Consider the following 23,346-nt stretch of genomic DNA (forward strand, 5'->3'; position numbering starts at 1 on the left):
AACCCAAAACCTATGGGATGCAGCAAAAGCAGTTCTAAGAGGGAAGTTTATAGCAGTACAATCCTACATCAAGAAACAAGAAACATCTCAAATAAACAACCTAAGCTTGCACCTAAAGGAATTAGAGAAAGAAGAACAAAAAAACCCCAAAGTTGGCAGAAGGAAAGAAATCATAAAGATCAGATCAGAAATAAATGAAAAAGAAATAAAGGAAACAATAGCAAAGATCAGTAAAACTAAAAGCTGGTTCTTTGAGAAGATAAAACAAAATTGATAAAGCATTAACCAGACTCATCAAGAAAAAAAGGAAGAAGACTCAAATCAACAGAATTAGAAATGAAAAGGGAGAAGTAACAACTGGCATTGCCGAAATACAAAAGATCATGAGAGATTACTACAAGCAACTATGTGCCAATAAAATGGACAACCTGGAAAAAATGGACAAATTCTTAGAAAAGCACAACCTTCCAAAGCTGAACCAGGAAGAAACAGAAAATATGAACAGACCAATCACAAGTACTGAAATTGAGACTGTGACTAAAAATCGTCCAACAAACCAAAGCCCAGGACCAGATGGCTTCACAGGTGAATTCTATCAAACATTTAGAGAAGAGCTAACACCTATCCTTCTCAAACCCTTCCAAAATATAGCAGAGGGAGGAACACTCCCAAACTCCTTCTACAAGGCCACCGTCACCCTGAGACCAAAACCAGACAAAGATGTCACAAAGAAAGAAAACTAAAGGCCAATATCACTGATGAACACAGATGCAAAAATCCTCAACAAAATACTAGGAAACGGAATCCAACAGCACATTAAAAGGATCATACACCATGATCAAGTGGGGTTTATCCCAGGAATGCAAGGATTCTTCAGTATACACAAATCAATCAATATGATACACCATATTAACAAATTGAAGGATAAAAGTCATATGATCATCCCAATAGATGCAGAAAAAGCTTCTGACAAATTCAACACCCATTTATGATAAAAACTCTCCAGAAAGTGGGCATAGAGGGAACCTACCTCAACATAATAAAGGCCATATATGACAAACCCACAGCCCACATCGTTCTCAATGGTGAAAAACTGAAACCATTTCCTCTAAGATCAGGAACAAACAAGGTTTCCCACTCTCACCACTATTATTCAACATAGTTTTGGAGGTTTTAGCCACAGCAATCAGAGAAGAAAAAGAAATAAAAGGAATCCAAACTGGAAAAGAAGAAGTCAAACTGTCACTATTTGCAGATGACATGATACTATACATAGAGAATCCTAAAGATGCTACCAGAAAACTACTAGAGCTAATCAATGAATCTGGCAAAGTAGCAGGATACAAAATTAATGCCCAGAAATCTCTTGTATTCCTATATACTAACGCTGAAAGATCCGAAAGAGAAATTAAGGAAACACATTGACCATTGCAACACAAAGAATAAAATACCTAGTAATAAACCTAGCTAAGGAGACAAAAGGCCTGTATTCAGAAAACTATAAGACACTGGTGAAAGAAATTAAAGACGATAGAAACAGATAGAGAGATATACCATGTTCTTGCATTGGAAGAATCAACAGTGTGAAAATGAGTATACTACCCAAAGCAATCTACAAATTCAATGCAGTCCCTATCAAACTACCAATGGCATTTTTCACAGAACTAGAGCAAAAAATTTCACAATTTGTATGGAAACACAAAAGACCCCAAATAGCCAAAGCAATCTTGAGAAAGAAAAACGGAACTGGAGATACTGGCAGAAAAACAGAAATACAGATCAATGGAACAGGATAGAAAGACCAGAGATAAACCCACTCACCTATGGTCACGTTATCTTTGATAAAGAAGGCAAGAATATGCAATGGAGAAAAGACAGCCTCTTCAATAAGTGGTGCTGGGAAAACTGGACAGCTACATGTAAAAGAATGAAATTAGAACACTTCCTAACACCATACACAAAAATAAAGTCAGAATGGATTAAAGACCTAAATATAAGGCCAGATACTCTAAGACTCTTAGAGGAAAACATAGGCAGAACACTCTATGACCTAAATCACAGCAAGATCCTTTTTGACCCACCTCCTAGAGAAATGGAAATAAAAACAAAAATAAACAAATGGGACCTAATGAAACTTAAAAGCTTTTGCACAGCAAAGGAGACCATAAACAAGACGAAAAGACAGCCCTCAGAATGGGAGAAAATATTTGCAAACGAAGCAACTGACAAAGGATTAATCTCCAAAATATACAAGCAGCTCACGCAACTCAATATAAAAAAAAACCACACAAGCCAATGAAAAAATGGGCAGAAGACCTGAATAGACATTTCTCCAAAGAAGACAGACAGATTGCCAAGAAACACATGAAAGGATGCTCAACGTCACTAATCATTAGAGAAATGCAAATCAGAACTACAATGAGGTATCACCTCACACCAGTCAGAATGGCCATCATCAAAAAATCTACAAACAGTAGGGCTTCCCTGGTGGCACAGTGGTTGAAAGTCTGCCTTCCGATGCAGGGGACACGGGTTCGTGCCCCAGTCCAGGAGGATCCCACATGCCGCGAAGCGGCTGGGCCCGTGAGCCATGGCCGCTGAGCCTACACATCCGGAGCCTGTGTTCCACAATGGGAGAGGCCACAGCGGTGAGAGGCCTGCATACCGCAAAAAAAAAAAAAAAAAAAAAAAAATCTACACACTGTAAATGCTTGAGAAGGTGTGGAGAAAAGGGAACCCTCTTGCACTGTTGGTAGGAATGTAAATTGATACAATCACTATGGAGAACAGTATAGAGGTTCCTTAAAAAACTAAAAATAGAACTACCATATGACCCAGCGATGCCCCTAGTGGGCATATATACCCTGAGAAAACCATAATTCAAAAAGAGACATGTACCCCAATGTCCATTGCACCACTATTTACAGTAGCCGGGACATGGAAGCAACCTAAGTGTCCATCGACAGATGAATGGATAAAGAAGGTGTGGCACATATATACAATGGAATATTACTCAGCCATAGAAAGAAACGAAAGTGAGTTATTTGTAGTGAGGTGGATGGACCTAGAATGTGTCATACAGAGTGAAGTAAGTCAGAAAGAGTAGAACAAATGCCGTATGCTAACACATATATATGGAACCTAAAAAATAACTGTTTTTGATGAACCTAGGGGCAGGACAGGAACAAAGACACAGATGTAGAGAATGGACTTGAGGACACGGGGAGGGGGAAGGGTAAGGTGAGACAATGTGAGAGAGTGGCATTTACATATATACACTACCAAATGTAAAATAGATAGCTAGTGGGAAGCAGCTGCTTAGCACAGGGAGATCAGCTCAGTGCTTTTTGACTACCTAGAGGGGTGGGATAAGGGAGGGTGGGAGGGAGGCGCAAGAGGGAGTGGATATGGGGGCATATGTATACCTAGAGCTGATTCACTTTGTTATACAGCAGAAACTAACACAACATTGTAAAGCAATTATACTACAATAAAGATGTTAAAAAAAAACTGACATTCAAAATCCTTTATGAAGATTAGTTGCCCATGCCCCTATAAAATGCCAAAATATTAATATGAAATTAATGGAAAAACCCCTAAACTATCTTTTAAAAAAGGAACTGGTAGAGAATGATTTTCTGTGATAACATTATTTTGAAATGTATATTGTAGTTCTGCTTCTGCCATAAATGTGTAAGTGGTAGTAGACTCAATCTACTAATATAAACAAGAGATCTTGATCAGCTATATGTGGCAACTGTTTTAAGAAGTTAGAAATCAGGAAGCAGGAGACTATAATCTATGAGTGAAGAAAAACAAACTGAGCCCTAATTATCCTGGCTTTCTACCTGGTGGCATTTAGCAGAGCCTGATGCAAGGAGAACCAACCCAAGTACTATAAGGCAACCTCACTGACCTGAACAATCAGGGGTCAGAGTTTGGGGAAACTGTAGTGGCTATTATTTGCAGGGGGGATGCTGAGAGTGAAGAAAGCTGTACAGAGAAAGAACTCCACAAGTCTTATCAGGAGTCCTCTTGAGTTTTTGCTGAATACTAATACTATTGGGTTGGCCAGAATTTCTTTTGGGTTTTTCCGTAAGCTCTTATGGAAAACCCGAATGAACTTTTTGGCCAACCCAATACATGAATAGAGTATGACTACAAGAAGCTTGGCAAAGAACAACCACCTGGAAGAGAAAAACTAGTAAACTGCAAAACTATCATGGTTCATACATTATAGGGATACATTTAAGTTTCAACTTTCTCCAGTGCAATGTCTTCATTAAACACCCAGGGCATTCAGTGGAGACCCAGAAAAGCTGTATCTTTGGAATAAGGATAAATTAGCCCCAGAGTAAATGATACTCTATCCCCACCATAACAAAGCTTAAAAAAAAACTCAAAATGATCAGATGATCTGTGAATAAATGAATACCCACCAGAAGAAAATTCATACTATTTAAAGGAAAAGAACAAATTCCAAACACTCAGCAATATAATATACTTGTTGCCCAATATACAATAAAATACTAGACATATGAAGAAGCAAAAATCAATCAATAGAAAGAGACTAAGAAATTACACAGATAATATTAGAATTAGCAGATAATGACTTTAAAATTACCATATAGATATACTCAAGGATTGAAGGAAAATATGAACATATTGAAGAGAGAAATGGAAACAATAAAATAAAAACTTTACAAATGCAAGGAGTGAAAAATACAATATCTTAAAATTAAAAAAAAGTACTTGAAGAATTTAAATGCAAATAATTAGCTGTACATTAAAAGATTAGTTAAACTAAAGACAGGGTAATAGAAACCATCCAGACTGGTGCACAGAGAGAAAAAAGGCAGGGAAAATATAAATAAATAGAGCCTCATAGCTTTTAAGAACTAATGGATCATGTGCAATTAGAGTACCTAGAGAGGATAGACCAGATTTATATATATATATTTTTAAGACAAAATGGCTGAAAAAATTCCAGATTTGTCAAAAATATAAATCTCTAGGTCCAAGAAGGATAAACACAAAGAAAAATGTATATCAAAGGACACCAAAATAAAATTGGTGAAAACTAATGTAAGAGAATCTTAAAAGTGGCCAAAGATACACTGTTTATAGTGGGACAAAGATAGAAATTATCCCTGACTTCACATCAGAAAAAATACAAGTCAGAGACATTGCAGTGGCATCTTTTGGAGTCCTAAAAGAAAAAAAAAACCTTGAATTCTATATTTATTAAAAATATTCTTCACCTGAATATTCACCTGAATTTCACCTGAAGGTGAAATACAGACATTTCAGACAAACAAAGTCTGGAGAATTTACTGCCAGCAAGTTTTCTCTATGGAAAATTTTAATGAAATTTTGTCAGGCTAAAGGAAAATAATTCTAGATGAAAACTTAGGTTTTTAAAAAGAAATGAAGAGTACTGAAAATGGTAAATCTGAAGGCATTTTCTAATACTTTCTAATAATTAATTTAGCTATAATTTGCTCTATAGCAAAAACAGTAACAATTTATTATGGAGTTTAAAACATGTAAAAGTAGTATGTATGACAACAATAGCACAAAAGATGGAGCATTTTTAAGTTTCTTACATTGTATCTGAAATGGTATATTACTTGATGATAGACTGTTGTAAGTTAAAGATACATGTTGTAAATTCTTGACCAACCAATAAGATAATGAAATAAAGAGATATAACTGATAAACCAATAGAGGAGATAAATTAATTCTAAAAAGTTAAATTAATTAAAAGACAAGGAAATAGGATAAAAGGAACAAAGTACAGATGAAAAATATAGAAAAAAATAGCAAAATGGTAGATTTAAACTCTATTAACAATAATTACATTAAATGTAAATGGACTAATTGTTCTAACTTTGAAAGGTAGAGATTATCAAATTGGATTAAAAAAGAAGAATCAATTAATATACTGACTACAAGAAACACAGTAAATATAAAGATGTAGATAGGTTTGAAGTAAAAGGATGGGTGAAGATACACCATGCAAACACTAATGATAAGAAAGCTGAAGTGGTTAATATAAAAGTAGACTGCAGAAAAAGGAATATTACCAGAGATCAAAAATATATTTCATAATGATTAAAGAGCTAGGTCATCAAGAAGACATAACGTTTCTAAATGTATATGCATCTAAAAACAGAGGCTCAAAATACATGAAGCAAAAGTTGACAGACTGAAAGAAAAAAAAGACAAGTCTCCCATCTAATTATTGTTGGAGATTTCAATACTTCTCTTTCAGAATTTGAAAAAAAAAAAAGACAGAAAATCCGTAAGACTATAGAAGACCTGAACAACATTATCCATCAGTTTGACCTAATTGACACTGTTAGAGTACTACACTCAAAATTGCAGAATAATTATTCATTTCAAGTGTGTAGTCAAATCTCACTAGATAAAGCATATGCTAGGCCATAAAACAAGTCTCAATAAACATAAAAGGACTGAAATTATATAAAGTATATTCCTTGTTCTCAATGGAAATAAATTACAAATAGATAACAAAAGGAAAATTTTAAAAATTCCAAATGTTTGGCCACTAAACCACATACATATAACTAAACCATATAACAAAGAAAAAGAACAAGGAAAATTGTAAAATATATTAAACTGAATGATAATGAAAACATAACCTAACAAAATATGTGGGATGAAATTAAAACAGTACTTTGAGGGAAATTCATAGCTTTCAATATTTATATTAAAAGTAATAAAGGATGAAAGTGACCTGTAGATTCAAGGCAAATCCGATAAAATCCAAGGTGTTTTTTTGGGGGGAGGTGGGCAAGCTGATTCTAAAATTCAAATGGAAATGCAAAGGACCAAGGATAGCCAAAGCAAATTTGAAATAGAAGAACAAACATGGAGGACTAATTCTATGTGATTGCAAGACTTACTATAAAGCTCAGTAATCAAAACAGTTTGGTATTGGTATAAGGATAATGAATTGATCAGTAAAACAGAACAGAGAATCCAGAAATAGACCTATGCACACGAAATAACAGAATGGATCACAGATCTAAATATAAAACTAAAATATAAAGCTTCTAGAGGAAAATATAGAATACTTTGTGATCTTGGTGTAGGTAAAGATTTCTTAGATGAAAACACTAATCATAAAGAAAAAACCTTGATAATTGGATAATATCAAATTAAGAAACAATGGATCCTCAAAAGATACACTGTGAAGATAAAGAGGCATACTGCAGACTTGGTAAAAATATTCACAATACATATAAATATATAAAAGATAGGTATCTGTTTATATTCATAAATAACTTATGTATATGTAATATATAATAAATTATATATATATTATATAAATATATAATTGTATAAATATGTAATTTATAAAGCATATATAAATATAAATAACTTAAAACTCGCTAAAAAGAAGACAAATGATTAAATATAAAAATGGGTAAAATATTTGAACAACACTTCACAAAAGTAGATATACACACAGTCAATAAGCACATGAAAGTATATTTTATTCTTTAGTCATTGAGGAAATGTAAGTTAAAACCACACTGAGATACCACTATACACTCACTAGAATGACTAAGATTAAAGTAGTAACGCTAAGAAGTGTTAATGAGGGTATAAAGCAACTAGACCCTCTTATGCATTGTTGGTGGAAGTGTAAAATGATGTAGCCCCTTCGGAAAACTTTTTGCAGTTTCTTATAAAGTCAGGCCTATATTTTGAAGAAATTCCATTTTTAGAGGGAAAAAAGAGATGTATATTTATAAAAAGACTTATGAATGGATTTTCATAATAGCCCCAAAGTGGGAGAAACCCACATGTCCAAAAACAGATGAATGGATAAACAATTTGTGGTGTATTTATACAATGGAAGTCTACCCATTAACACAAAGGACCAACGTACTCATACATGCTGCAACATGATTGAATCTCGAAAATTTTATGCTATTTGGAAGGATTCATATCCAAAAAGTACATACTGTATACTTTCATTTTTATAAAATTCAAGAGTAGGCAAAATTATTCTATAGCAATAGAAGTCAGATCGGTGGTTGCCTGGGTTAGGATTATGGATAAATGACTGAAAGGGAGCATACAATAACTTTTTGGAAATGTTCTATATTTTCTTTGTGGTGGCAGCTACATGAATGTGTAATTTGACAAAACTGATCAAATACACATTTAAGATGGGTGCATTTATTATATGATGTATATTAAATTATTTATCAATATAGTTAATAAAAAGGTAGTTCTGTCACTCCTTAACACACACAAAGTGATCTTCTTTAGTATATTAAAGAATTTGTTTTAGTACTTACTATGTGCAGAGCTTAAGTAATATGGAAGAACACAAAGTGGTATTGGAAACATTCCCTGACCATCAAGGAACTTAATATTTAGTTAGGTAATATAGTATGAACTTGACCAGATATCTAGTCATATGGTGGTAAAATTGGTAAGTAATAGCAGTGGTAGACGTAGAAGAGTTATGAAATTGAGTTAATGAGTTGATACATGAAAAAAATGTAAAAAATACAGTGCCTGAGAGATAATATGTGCTCAGCAAGTGCTACTTTGCTTTTCAGAGGATGAGAATTTATGCTTCAAGTGGTAAATCAAGGCATAATTGAGGAGGTGGTATTTAATGTAGGCAGCACAGAATAGGAAGGTTTTTCATAAGCATTAAGAAGTGGGGAGACATTAGTATCAGGAGGATGTCATGATCAAAGGTGTGGAAGTGAAAAAACACAAGACATGTACAGAAGAGGGAGGTATGTTTGGTGAATTCATTTGAACAGAATGAAGAGTTTCAGGTAGCAAAAGTAATAGGAAATGAATCACTAGGGCCAGATTATGGAGGACCCTTAAAACCAACTTGAGTATAACCTTATCTTAAATTGATCTCTTATGGATTGCCAATACATAAATAAAACATATAGGAAGGGATATTTTATCAGTAAAAACTTATTATTTTTTTTTTTTTTTTGCGGTACGCGGGCCTTTCACTGTTTGGCCTCTCCCGCTGCGGAGCACAGGCTCCAGACGCGCAGGCTCAGCGGCCATGGCTCACGGGCCCAGCCGCTCCACGGCATGCGGGATCCTCCCGGACCGGGGCACGAACCCGTGTCCGCTGCATCGTTAGGCGGACTCTCAACCACTGCGCCACCAGGGAAGCCCAAATCTTATTTTTTAATTTTTTTTTATAATTTTAAACATTAAGTCAACTGACCAGAACAATGAAGCTGTTTTGATGAACACGAAACTGAAATCGGGGCTTGTTGATCTTAGATGGGAGGAGTTGTTATTGTTTTTAATGACCTTAAGCTTCTACCTTATTTCTGCTGTATTTTCTTTTGGTTGCCTCATGTTCAGAAAATCCTAATTCAGATAGCTAAATAATTGTAAATATCAGTCCTATAGTATTTTACCTTAACATTGTTGCATATCTTTCAATATAGCAAGAGGCTTATTTCAAGGTTTGCATAATAAATGTTTTACTCTGGTAGTACAAGTTAATGCATTGGTGATTTTCGGTGTGTTAAACTTTGGAACATAACACGTTTGAATGTGTATGACAGTTTTTGTTACAGTTTTCTTGTTGTTTAGGTTTTTTGGTAAGTTACAACTGGCAGAAACCCAACTCAAATAGTGTAAGCAAAAACAGGAATATATTGGCTTACATTATGAAGAATCCCAGGAGCAGAATTTGGCTTTAGCTCTTTGGGGATGTACGTATGCTAACATGATGTAAAGGTTTTTTCCCTCTATCTTTTCCTATCTGCTCCTCTCTACTTTGCTTAGTATTTTTGGTTTCATTCATTCTTATTGCATACAGACTCTCTCCATGTGCCAGGGAGAATGTCCATGACGATTGATCCCTGGCCCATATACTTATAGCTTTCAACTTGAGCATAAGAGAGCCTTTCCAGATAGTTCCAGGAGAGAATTCTGACTGGGTCAAGTAGGAAGCAGACAGCAAAGCCCTGTGATTGACAACTCCATCAGGACAATAGTGGCATTCAGCAGTATTTCCCCAAAGAAATCAAAAGAAGGACTATAGGACACAGTGGGCACACAAAAATTATTGTTTCCACAGTTCTATAAAGTTTTTAAAAAGCAGTTAAATATATATTTGAAAGAGTAAAAATGAAGTCAACCATTTGTAGAACCCAAAGAGCAGTGTCCCACGTCATATGGTTTGAATACCTTAGCCTTTGGCAATGGAGCAGCAGAAAATAGTGTCAGGCTGCATACTTACTTCTTGTACATGAAATAAAATATCATTTGGAAGGAATTACTTTTCGAGTTCAAGAGTATTTTTAAGCAGCATCTTAGCTATTCCTCAGTGGATGACTTCAGGAAAAGAAAGCTCTTAGTTCAAAAAAGATAAGGCGTTATAGAAAATGAAATATGGAGGAACAGGAAGACTAGTGTAATGGAGTATGTATGGGAGAATTGGCTGTTGAACGCTATTTACTTTCACTGCAATACCTCGAATTTTTAGCACCCTTCTCTAAAGAACTAGAGTGCTTCACTTCATATCTGAAGCAATTAATAATAGATGTAATTATTCATTTTCTATTGTTGAATGCTGCATCATAGAGACTAAAACTGATGTTCAAATAATGCTTTAAATAGTCATTTCAGTAAAACCAGCACTGAACTCGAGTCAGGGCTCTGTCGCCAACTGTTTGGCCTCGGGCAAGGCAAGTGACTTCCTTATCTTGACTCTGTTTCCTCATTTCTGAAATGGGGTTTTGGTCTTAGTGATCACTGAAGTCTCAGCTACAGCAGGAGGCTGTGAGCCTCTGATTTACCTGCTGGATATTTCCCTCTTTTTCTATATTGGCATTGGTAGGTAGCAGTTGTACTTTGATAGATATGGGAGAGGAATTTGGTTTTGAATGATCCTTCTGATATTGTTACAGGTGTTAAGCAGCTTTGGAAAGCAGATGAAAGAGATACCTCTTACCTGCACATATAGAACAATGTGACTTCCATGAATGTATGTTAAGTGCCAATTTTAAGGGGTCCCTATAAAAAATTATCAGACTTTGGTAGATCAAAACAGTGCAAAGAGAGAATATTGCACGCAGTGTGATGATGTCTATATGTGTATTTCCTGCAGCTTTCAAATGTGGGGTTTTCTCTCCCTCATGAACATGTCAGAATCTTGCATCTAACAGTTCTAATGACATTTTCAATAGCTCCCATTGACACACACACACACAGACACTCACAGTATATTATCTAGTAAAGTGGTTGTGGAATTAACATTTTTCCTGGAAGGAATATATCTGATTTAATGACCAAATCGTTTTAAAGCAGCACAACAGAATTTCACAGGAACTAAATCTATTTCTTCACACCGATCATGCGTGTTTTACTGAAGCATTGAGTCATTAGCATGTTTATAATGGTTCTAATTTAGCACAACATTTTCTGAATTTTATCCTTGAGTCATTTACAAATTGTTCATATTGAATAAACAAAGGAATCAGATTGCATTTTATACTTAGTAATTTATCTGAAAGAAGAGGGGAGGGTTAATTGTTTGAAAGTTTTGGTCTGTTTGGGGAAGTGAGCCTGCTTTTTCATTGCTAGGCATAAATGCCATTTCTCATCTTTTTGGGGATGGGGGGAGGCTATGGAGGAGTAAAATGAAAAATTAAGATCAGGACAAGTTTGGCCACTCCCAGAGGGGAGTGTGGAGCAAAAGGGGAGCTGGCACGAGATTATCCAAAACAGTTGGTGCATTCCTTAATGATCAAGTGCTTGAGAAGTCCAGCTCTTCCTGGCAGTGCATCTGTGTTGATGTTTATATCATTGCCCTGCTGTATGGGAAAGGCATGCTTTCTCTTGCTGCTTAGCTAAAAATAGGATGGAATATAGCATTGTATGAGATATTTTAAGAAAGCAAAAACATTTAAGAGGTTAAAGGTTTGGCTTTTGGATCAAAAAAGATCAGTGATATAACCCGTGGTGTTCCTTGAAGACTGAATTTTATCTAGAGTTTGTCAGTGATTCGAACTCTTGGTTAGGCAAGTTATTCTAGGTTCATTTGGTGCGGTCTGAAAAACCCACTCTACTGTCTTTTCTGTCAGCTTCCCAGCATGAAGAGCAGGATTGAAAACAGCCTCTATTTATACCGCCTTGTTCGTATTTGGAAAATCAGTTGTTTCATTGGAGAGAGGGAGAGAGAGAGAGAATGAGAGCATGAGCAGTCGTCAGGGAGTGTGCTTTGTACGTTATAGTGACTTCAAAATAAAACTGGCACATTTTTGTGTCTAATTATTTTTAGTGAGCTTGGAGGGTTTTAATTAAAATTTAAGAGTGCTCTTCAAGCTCTCCAAGCTCCAATTTTATCCCACTGTATTGTGGAGCACTCGTCACTGTGGAAAAATGTACAGTAACTGGCATGTGCATCTCTGTTTCCTAATGAAAAATGTGAGATTGATGATCAGCAGGGATATAAATATATATTGTCAGAATTAGTTGTAAACCAAGGTCAAGGATACTTTTAATAAGTTATCATTGTTTGGATACATAAAAAATTTATTGCTTCTGAAATTTATGATTCCTGTGGTAAAAATAAAAGGGATTGCTTTAATATTTTCTTAAAAAAGTTAATAAAGCAGTAGGATCTGTATACAGGGGGAGCAGTCATTGTTGTTTCTCACCAAGGTATTTTAAAGTTATTTTCTATGTCATGTTTCTAATGTTTCAGCATTTCTAACTTTATCACTTTGAGGTAAAGGGAATAATGATAAGTGTTTACTCACAGGTAAATTGTTTTAAAGTACGATAAAAATTTTTTCCCATTATCCTTTCCCATTCCCCCATGATTTAATTTTAATGATGATTTCTTTATTTACTCTCTTTGACCCTTTATTTTGCTCAGAATAGTAGTTAACACTGCTGCAGCTTTGTTTAACTAGGAATAATTTTCAATTGTTCCTAACATATCATCATATAGATTAGGAAATAAATATCTCACATACTCTCACTTCAAATTTCCCTTGTACTGTAAAATTAATTATTAGCACGATAAAGCATTCCTGACTTACCTGGCCTGAAACCTAGGTATTTAGGAAACCTAGGTATTTAGGAAGCAGAAACATTGCTTTGCAATCTATTATGATATCTTTCCTTTTATCCTTAGAAAAAGGTTATTGAAATAGAAAAACTTAAATTTGCAAAGGAAAAGGAAAAACAAAAGCTATGCAACTGAGAATTAATTTATAACATATCAGAACCCTTTACATCCTTGATTAAAAATAAGCAAGAATTGAAGTGCAACTCGATTTTTCAGTCCTGTTTTTATCACACTATTTACAAAAATTAGACAAGATAAATATAAACTCTCATATTTCATTGAATATGTATTGGTTTATGGACACTAATTCTTTCAAAGTAAGAGGAATAAATTTTGGCATTTTCCACTTTATACTGAAGTGTTATGGCTTACATTCATTTTTAATATGTACATATTACCGTGACACATATTATAATATTGTGATACTATAATTTCCAAAAGGTATGTAGTTTCTTCCTGTTTAGCTGAAAACAACTCAGTCAAAATACTAAAATTTGAGTAGTCAAACTCAGATAATAAAATATACTGTATATCTTTTCATTGTTTTGAGGACTGTGGCATATTTATCTGTGTAGAGTTATCCAAGAATATCCGGGTGATGTTTAGTTCTTTTTTTTCCATTTGGAATCCTGCATAAGTACTGAATTGAAACATGGGCTTACTCTTTGCATGGACATAAGGCAAACTGGACTTCTTTACTTATCTTGACCTCTTTGATTTTTGCATTTGTGCATGATCAGAAAGGGGCAAAGTCTGATATGATGAATTGCCTCTGTAAAGCTAGCGTCCTGTTAATGTAGTTGACGTATGTGGCACAGGAGGATGAATACCGTTAATTTTTACCCTTACCTGGATATTGTTTTGAGTGGGAAATTTGAAAATATAAAATTTCACTTTTAACTTTAGCATATATTTCCTCATTTCAAGTCAGAAACGTCTTGGTAGAGGCAGTAGTATCCTCTGCATATGTAGCATTTTAGTACATCTTGTGGTACTGCATCTTCTGGTCTTTTTCCCTCACCTTACTTGTTTTACATTACAGTGTGGGTTGTGTTTAGTACTAATTGTGGTATGTATGCCCTTAGAGGTCTGGCAGACAGATAATTAGGTGAAAAAGCTCAGTTTTTCAAGAGACCTTCTCACAGTTTTGAATATTCCTGGAATCTCCCAGAATTGAGATTAAATGCTGATAAAGTTGTATGTAGTGACCTTTATTGTCCTGTAGATAAAGGCAATCAGTGATTGTTACTAAATATTTTCATGGGCTATAAATATAGACTTGCAAAGCCTGCTTTATGTTTTTCCCCTCAGTGTCTTCTACTGAAATGGGAACTCATATAGCTAGATTAACTCAGCATTATGGTGAGAATTAATTTTCTAATAGGAATGTGAAATGTTTTGAATTTATTAACCATTTTATTAATGATTAGCTTTTATGTAAAGCTGTGTCTTCAAACTTATTTGATAAATGTTTAAAGTGTATATTCTTGTTGTGCATATAGTTCTGTTTTTCTCCCATGAAGTTTCAGCATTCTTTTTCTGGAGCTCTGAAAGATTTCAGGTCTATTAATAGAAATGAGAGACATATTTTAGCCTGTTTTACATTTAGTGTGTATCTAATCCTAGTTTATGAACTTGCTGTGAATTTTGGATCATTACTAGTCAATTGGGATTTTTGTCTTGACCATTATAATATGTGCACTCAACTCAAATTTTAACCAAACAAGTTATGCTTTAGTGTTCATATCAGTGATTATCAGTTTAGTACAATGTTATAACATGTATGAAAAGGTTAAAAAAAAGTAACAAAACTGAGTAAGGTAGGAAGTTGAAGACATTTTGTTGATTATTCTTATACATGGTCTAATGTTATATCCAGAAATTTAGACCTGATTTGAGAAAAAGTAATCTCTGATAGGCATGGCTTTGAAGATTTTGCTCCTTAACTCTCAAATTAGTATTATCTTTTCTATGACTTTAGCATAAAAACAAAATATGTGTGGAACGAAGTATACACCTTGTTTCTGAATTTAAAATAAAAGTAACAAGAGAACATTTTGAAAATTAAATACAAACTGAACATACGCATATGCATATAGGCCCTATTAGCAGGTCACTCAGAATCCAGTTTTTAATCACAGTGGTAGGTCACTTGTTGAAGCCTACGAAAATAATTAATAGGAAAGACTGGAAGGAAAGAAGGAGGCAAGGAAAGAAGGGAAGAAGTAAGAGAAGGAGCAGGGAGCTTTCACTTAATAGAATCAAGCTGACTTCTATTTAGAAAGAACTTTAGCTTCTGTGATAGAGAGCTAGTATGGTTGTTCTTCATCAGCGATTTCCCAACATACTGATCTGGATTCTATCCATTCCTTGATTGATTGATCATGTCACGAACAAACGTTAATTGTTTTCACCAATACTTTCTAACCATGCAGTGGTCCTCTCATCTCTTACCCGGGGCTCACTGTCTTCTTTTTAAAGCTTATCTAGTTTCTAAAACCCTTCAGATCCATCTTGACCTTACTGTCATTCTGAAAAATTCAAGGAGGATTTAGAAGTTGGAGAAAAAATGAAAGGGAAAATGCTAAAGAGATAGGTACTGATATGGGAGAGAAAAGGCATTTGGAATTGAAGTAATTATTTTAAATATAATTTTAAAAAGGAGTTATCAGAATTTTGACGCTTGGAATGTTAAAGTTTAATGGGAGTATTCTTTGCACTGAGGATTGAGTATTTAAATCTGCTTTCCCTTTTGGAAACATGGCCTGTTTGTTAAGATTTGAGGCTTAAAAGATACACGTAAATAGATGTAAGCAGTAGCTCCAGTTGCAAATCCATCTGAACAGAGAGAAAAAAATAATTCATTTGATAAAAATTTGCTAATTATTAGAACATTCTAAAATTTAAACTTCTGTAAACTTTATGAATCTTAATAGAAACAAGTGTAATCTAGTATGCTATTTAGAAATGCTATTTAGAAATGCAATAGGTCAAGCAGCGTTTAAATAAGGATTTTCTTGAAAAGATCATGCGTCTCTTTTTATATAAGAGAAAAGTTTTAACTGTTTTCATTACTGGGGGACAGAGGACATCATGACTTTATTTTCTTTGCATTTTACTCTAAATGGGTATTTTACAAAAGTTGCCATATGTTTATTTCTTTTTTAAGGACTAAGTAGTTACAGGTCGATTGGTCTCTTCTCCTTTGAAGATTTATCATTCTTCCTTGAATAGCACATGAATTTTGCTTGGACTTAAAAAACATCACCTGGTTTGAAAGGAATAATATCTAAACTTAAGCTTGTATGAAAAAGCCCCTTGTTCTGTCCAATTGGTCTAAGAAGTGATAAATGCTGGCTGAATATTAATTAACTGTAGTTATAATACCAAGATAAGGTTATTGAGCATTATCTTTTTTTTTCGTGGGAATAGTTTAAATAATCTTCCAGCCAAAAAAAATTTAGTTATGGTATTTTGTAGTAGATAACGGAATATAATTGTCTGTATCCTAGGGTTAAAACAGCAACAACAAAAAATAGCTTTAATCAGTTATTTTTGAATAACAGAATTTCTCCATAAACTCCACAGCCTTCTGTATTTGTAATATTTTAATACTTATCAAATACATGTGTAATAGTTTTAATACTTACTTTTTTATTTTAATAGATTCCTCCTGCATGGAAAAACTACTTTCGAAAGATTGGAAGGAAAAAATGGAAAGATTAAATACCAGTGAACTTCTCGGAGAAATTAAAGGTACAATATACAGAATATCAAACATATCAATGTAGAAATATTATTTTGTTCCACAACACATTTGCTTATTTCTGTGCCCTAACATTAAATTCTTACCTCTAATATTTGTTTATATCTGAGAGGGTAAATGTATAGTGTGTTCCTGAACTTTATTCTTTTGTGATGTTTATAGAATGAAAGTTTTGCCCCTTCTTTTTTAGTCTATAAACATATAACTTATAGGATAAACTACTTCATTAGTTTACTGAACAAAAAGTATGAAAAAGAAAAAAGGTTATGTCAAAGATGAACAAATTAAGTTAAAGATAATTTTAATCCTTCCTTTTGAAATCATAATAATAGCTTAATTGATGAATCCAAATCACTGATTTGAATTTCTTCTGATCAAAAAGGGTCAGCTGTAGTAACTGTCAAAAAGGATTTTATAGAATGTGCTGTTTATGGTTTATGGCTGGATTCTGAGGCCTGTTTACCTGTTCAAATCCTGGCTCTGTCACTTACTAGATGAGTGATTTTGAGCAAGTCACTGAAGCTTTCTATGTTTTGAATTCCTTGTATCTAAACTGAGGATAATAAAAATACCTACTTCATAGGCTCATTAAGAGAATTAGTATATGTAAAGCTTTTAAAACTGCCTGGCACTTAAGAAAGTCCTCATGAGGGAAAGTTGTGGTTGTTATTAACTGCCCATAGGATTGTAGGTTGATTAATCTCAATCAGATTTCACCGGACTTAACATTTCATGATCTCCAACCCGGATGAGAATGAGCATCCTTATTTTTAAAGATAAGTGATTGACGTTATTATTTTGAAACATGTTAAGAAGTCGACAGTCCCAATCCATTACAGAATTAAGCTGCCCTATCAGTTAAGAAGCTATACTTTTTGCCCAATTCTCTCTTGTTGATTCCTTTGTGGAGATGAAGTGCTGTATCACTAGCTTTTGGTATCATGAATAGAATCCATTGTCATTAATTAATTTTTTCAGTTGTCCCTTACAGACAGTCATCACTCTGACTTGACCTGACAACTTGGGAACTTAATTACATTAGTTTTCTGAATTTATCAAATGACTTCAGGTGAATATTCCCATGGATAATTCCTCATTTAAGATGAACATTTCATGATAACTATCTGATGAAAATTTTATTTTGAATTTATTACAGAAAACTGCTTAGTGTTCAGGCATGTTATGTTCAACTCAAATGAAGAGAAAAGGGAGTCATATCTTTTCCAAGAAATAATTAATAACTCATTCTATTAACTAATGCAGTATCAAAATCAAGTGGAAATTGGATATTATTTTGAATTTCACTGCTTCTGTTTTGTACTCATAAAGGCCATTTGCTATTTTGGAAAAAAAAAAAGAAACTCAACTTAAAACTGACGGGTAGAAAGAAAGTCATTAGTGACATATTCTTTATCCAGCTGCAATAACATGGTGTGTGCTACTTTGCACGTCATTCTGTGTTTTCTTCCCTTTCCAAAGTCATTGGTTTTATGACAGTGAGAACAGAAATGGTTTATGCAAAGGCAAGCTTTTGCCAGCGTGAATGATGGGGGTCTTGCTTTCTCTCAGTAATGTGGAAGCTAACATTTTATTATGTTATGATTCAGCATCGAGTTTTTATGCTTTGGGTTATCTTTCCCCCTCCCACTTTCTATCTTTATTTTTGATTCTAAAAATGCAAAAACTTTACTAGTTTTATATAATCAAAATATATAAATCTCAAAAGTGAAACATGCAAAATTAGGCTTTTCAAATTCTTTAACTTTTTCTTTTCTGGATTCTGTATGTGAAGTGTAAACTTTCATTTGTGTGCTACCCTCAGTTTTATGGGCATAGAAGATAAGAATCTTACTAAATTTTACATTTTGATTTACTCTGTGTAAGTATCTCTTTTTACATCTTAATATCTTGTCACCATAAACATTATACACAAAGTATACCAATAATATAAAAAATTGAAAAAAAATTAGTTAAAGTAGTGTTCAAATAGTTTGATTCAGCCACTGCTGAAACTCAACATACATTTTTGTTGTGGGTGAGATCAGATCAGTTATTAGCCACCAAAATTAGTTATAATTATTCTGAAATTTTAGGGTGATCTAAATACTATCTCCAAGAAAAACATACTAGGGGAATTCCCTGGCGGTCCAGTGGTTAGGGCTCCACATTTCCACTGCAGGGGGCACTGGTGCAATCCCTGGTCGGGGAACTAAGATGCTGCATGCCGTGCAGTGCGGCCAAAAAAGAAATTAAAAGAAAAGAAAAGAAAAACATACTACAGTGGGTTATCAGGGTTCAGTATATCTCAAGCGTGTGTATTTATATATCTCATTATTTTTCCCTCATTACAAAATTCATATACATTTATTGTAAAAAGTATATAAACACACCCAAAGGAAAATATAATTGCCTTTTCATTCTACCTGTATTATAGTATATATCCTTTCCATTTTAATTTATGCATAAAAATTTTTTCCCTTAAAATTGGAATCATCCTTTTACTATTCATTTGTAATCTATTTTTCCCACTTAATGATATATTGTGAATTTCCCTGATTAGGTCATCTTCTAAACTATTATTCTTATTTGCAGAAAATATTGCATAAAGTGAGGTTCTTATAATTTAACTGAGTCTTTTATTTAATATTTAAGTTGTTTTTATTGTTTGTCATTATAAAGAAAACCTTGAACATGGGTAACTTTTTAATACTTTTCCGTGTCAATTAGTGGTTATTTTCTTACGATATATTTCTAAAACGTGAAATTACTGGGTCAAAGAAGGTGTTCTTTTTAAAAAAGCCTTTTGACTCACATTGCCCTTCAGGTATAGTGTTCTGTGCTCTCACCAGCAGTATCTGCGAGTATTCCCTTGCCCTCAGTAGCAAGTATTATTATTTTAAACATTTCTTGCCAGTTTGATAAGGGAATATAACATATTATTGCTGACTTAATTTGAATTCTTTGGATTTTTATTGAGAATGAAGAGTTTTACATGAATTTATTTGTATTAAATGTCTCTTCCTTTGTGAATTGTCTGTTTATGTTGTTTGCCCATTTTTCCTTTAAAGGATTTGTCTAGTTTTTATGGTTTTTAAGGCTCTTAATGTATATTTTAATGGTATTAGCCTTTATTTGTCATATATGTATATTTTGTCATTTTCTTTACTTTATGGTTTTGTTGTTAAATCTTTGCCTCCCTTTTGTAATGCTCTTTTTTTTTTTTCTGTTTGGGGTTTGTTTAGAAAGGCTTCTCCCAGTCTAAAATTATATAATATTCTACTATATTTTCTTCCAGTTCTTTGACTATATTTTTATACACTTAAGTCTTTGATTCATCTTGAATATATTTTGAGTATAATTTCAACTAGAGATATAACTTAATTTTTTTCTCAAGTTAACCAAATATCTCTGTATCATTTATTAAGTAACCCATCTTATCCCATCTGACTTGAAATAACATCTTTTATTACATACTGATTACATATTTGGAGCCATTTCTCAGTTTTTGGCTCTATTCCATTTATCTTTCTACCTAGACTTTTACAGTGCTAGGCTATATTAATCACTGTAGCTTTATAGTATCTTTGAAAAGTATTGCAAGACCTCATTCATAATTATTCTTTAAGGTGTTTGTATACTTCTCTAAAGTTTATCTTAGATTTATATGTTGTTAATTAAAATTGCAAAGTGATTTTTTAAAAAAGATTATAAAACTATGGGATAACAAATCTTTTTAGCATTGAATCTTTCCATTCCAAATAACTTACTCAATTCTTTTATGTCCCTCAACAATGTTTTGTTTTTTATATACAGATTCTGCACCTTTCCTTTGATGTTTCCTTTATAATATTTAATATTTTTACTTGCTCTTATGAATGAGATATTTTTCATACTACTATATTTTTGTTACTATATTTGGGGGTGTTAGTAAATTTTGCTGATTCATTTTATAACTTCCCTTTTTGTCAGACTTATTAGCTCTAGTCATATTTCAGCTGATATGTTTTCTCCTCTTTTTTAGCAGTTATTTGTTCCTTTTTTTCACCCCTTCTTTTAATACACTGCCTAGAATATCAAGAATAATATTAAATAATACAGGTGATAGCAGGTATTTTTATTTAGTTTTTAATTTATGGAATTGTCTTTAATATTTTACCATAAGTATTATACTGACTGTTGATTTAATGATTTTTATCATTAAAAATCATGCTAGTCCACTTTATTAGGAGTTTCTATGAGAAATTGCATTTTAGTTTATGGCATGTCTTATTGGTTTTTGTTTTTCAAATTTACTGATGAAATAAACCCTAATTAGTCATGGTGTAGTCTTGTTTTAATGTACTGCATAATTTTATTTGCTTACCTTACAGTTATTTTTGCATCTGTATTTGTAAATGAGATTAGTTTGCACTTTTCTTTATTTGTACTATCTTTGTTAAATTTTAGTGCCAGAGTTCATGGAATTGGAAAGCTTTTCCTCCTTTTTTGTGGAGGAAGGCTATGTAAAACTATTGAATAGACAACATCTTATTAATAAGTGGGAATCTTTTTTTATATTCTTTTTGTGTCCTTTGCCTGAAGTGGGTCTCTTGAAGGCAACATATTGTAGGCTCTTGGTTGTTTTTTTTTTAATCCGATCTGCCACTCTGTCTTTTGATTGGAGCATTTGGTCCATTGACATTTAAGGTAATTATTGACAGATATGTGTTTGTTGCCAGATAACTGAATCACTTTGCTGTATATCAGAAATTAATCAAACAATGTAAATCAACTATACTTAAATAAAAAAAGAGGACAATGATTTCATCTTAGTATAATCAATAAAAATAAACATTTGAGTTCATCAGGTGAAAAAAATAAGTGGGAATCACTTATTTCTTAAAATTCTGAAAGAATATATTCATAAAACATCTAGGCTTAGAGTTTTCTATGGAGATAATTTTTTTTTTAAAGTTTCTTTTTCTCTTTAAGTCAGTTTTGCCAGGAAAAAAATTTCCTAGAAAATTGTATATTTCACTGAGATTTTCAAAAACATTAGTATTGTTTTAAAATACAATATTGCTATTTTAAGTTTTCCATTTATTTGCTGTTATATATTCTATTTAAATTTTGCATATTTGTGTTCTCTCCCTTTTGTTCCTCAATTTTTACTTGCTAGTGGTTTTTCTATTTATCATTCCCCCCTTACTCCCCAGTAAGGATCCAGCTTTTAGGTTTACTTGTCAGTTCTGCTGTTTTTCAGCATGCCAACTACTTAATCTTGCTTTTACCTTTGTTATCTCTCTCTTCTTTGTTTTTCTTATATTTTTTCTTTTTTCTGTTTTCTGATACCTCCTAATTTTCTAAGTTGACTACTTTATTTTCAACATTTTTTTATTAATTAATAAAAGCACTTTTAGCCATGAATGTGTTTGTAGAACTAGCTTTATGCATCCCATAAATTTAAATTTTTAGAATTCTCATAGTCATTATTTTCTAAATAGTCAATATTTATATTATTATCTAACTTATGTTTCTATGTCATTCTTAACTTTATGTCTTCTTTTGGATTCAAGAATGTGATGAAGCTGAGAAAGGGTGGAAACAACCTCTGTCATTGGAAAATTCTCTGTGGTGGGTTAGGTGCTAGAAGGAGAATTAAAGTGTGGGCAATAGAATGGATGAGCTATACTGAAAAATGAATCTTCAACCCGGTGACTTTAATATTACTACATATTAAGAAATAATACATTAATAACCTACTTTTTAGATTTTACTTTAAAAAATACTAGTGCTTTCAAATAAAAGTCCTATTATCTAAGTGAAATAAAGCAGTATTTCCAAAACTCTTGGTAGGAGTTGGAATATTGCTAAAGGTGGACAAACAATGAATCACAGATTTTCAGTGGGCCTGTATCTGAGTCTTGTCTAATATTCTTTAAGAGAAAATCCTATGCCTAACCCCCATCATATTTCCATAGGTAACTTCTTTTTTACAGCAGCATTAATTGAGGATAGAGTGCTGTAAATGGCATAAATTTAATAGCAGTAATCTCAAAGCAATGTTCAAAAGAGGTTAATATTATTATGAGTATTGTTAAATAAATTTATTATTAAGACTTAAATGAAAGATAGCATAAAATGATTAGACCTTTGCCTTGGTCTGGTTACATCTTAAAGTATTGTGTTCTAATTGGGTTACCATATTTTAAGGGGACTGTTGTGAAATTAGTATTTATCAAAAGTGGCTAGACTAGTAAAGAGACTTGGACATTTAATGTGAATAGTGATTCAAGACCTAGGGAAGTTTGACCTCATACACGTTAGATGTTTGGAGTTTTGTTCAATAGAAGTGGATAAGATTTTAGTGTTGTTTTAGGGCGTTAAGGTAATAGGGAAATTGTTCTCAATATACAAAAGAACTTAGGAACAATTAATGGCTACCTAACATTGATGCAGTTGGATCAAATATAGTGGTTGTTCAATA

At 33.0% G+C, this 23,346-nt stretch overlaps 1 protein-coding gene across 26 annotated transcripts in view; it reads left to right on the forward strand.

Annotated features, from left to right (window-relative positions):
• Positions 1-23,346, forward strand: part of SOX6 (SRY-box transcription factor 6) — a 631,442-nt gene that overhangs the window by 341,745 nt on the left and 266,351 nt on the right. For all 26 annotated transcript variants that reach the window (XM_067749779.1, XM_067749774.1, XM_067749772.1 and 23 more), the window contains one exon: positions 16,781-16,870. In XM_067749779.1, coding sequence (XP_067605880.1) covers positions 16,781-16,870 — 90 coding nt within the window. The remainder of the gene's footprint in view (positions 1-16,780; positions 16,871-23,346) is intronic.

The sequence above is a fragment of the Pseudorca crassidens genome, chromosome 9 (assembly GCF_039906515.1).
Source record: "Pseudorca crassidens isolate mPseCra1 chromosome 9, mPseCra1.hap1, whole genome shotgun sequence".
NCBI classification, from domain to species: Eukaryota; Metazoa; Chordata; class Mammalia; order Artiodactyla; family Delphinidae; genus Pseudorca; species Pseudorca crassidens.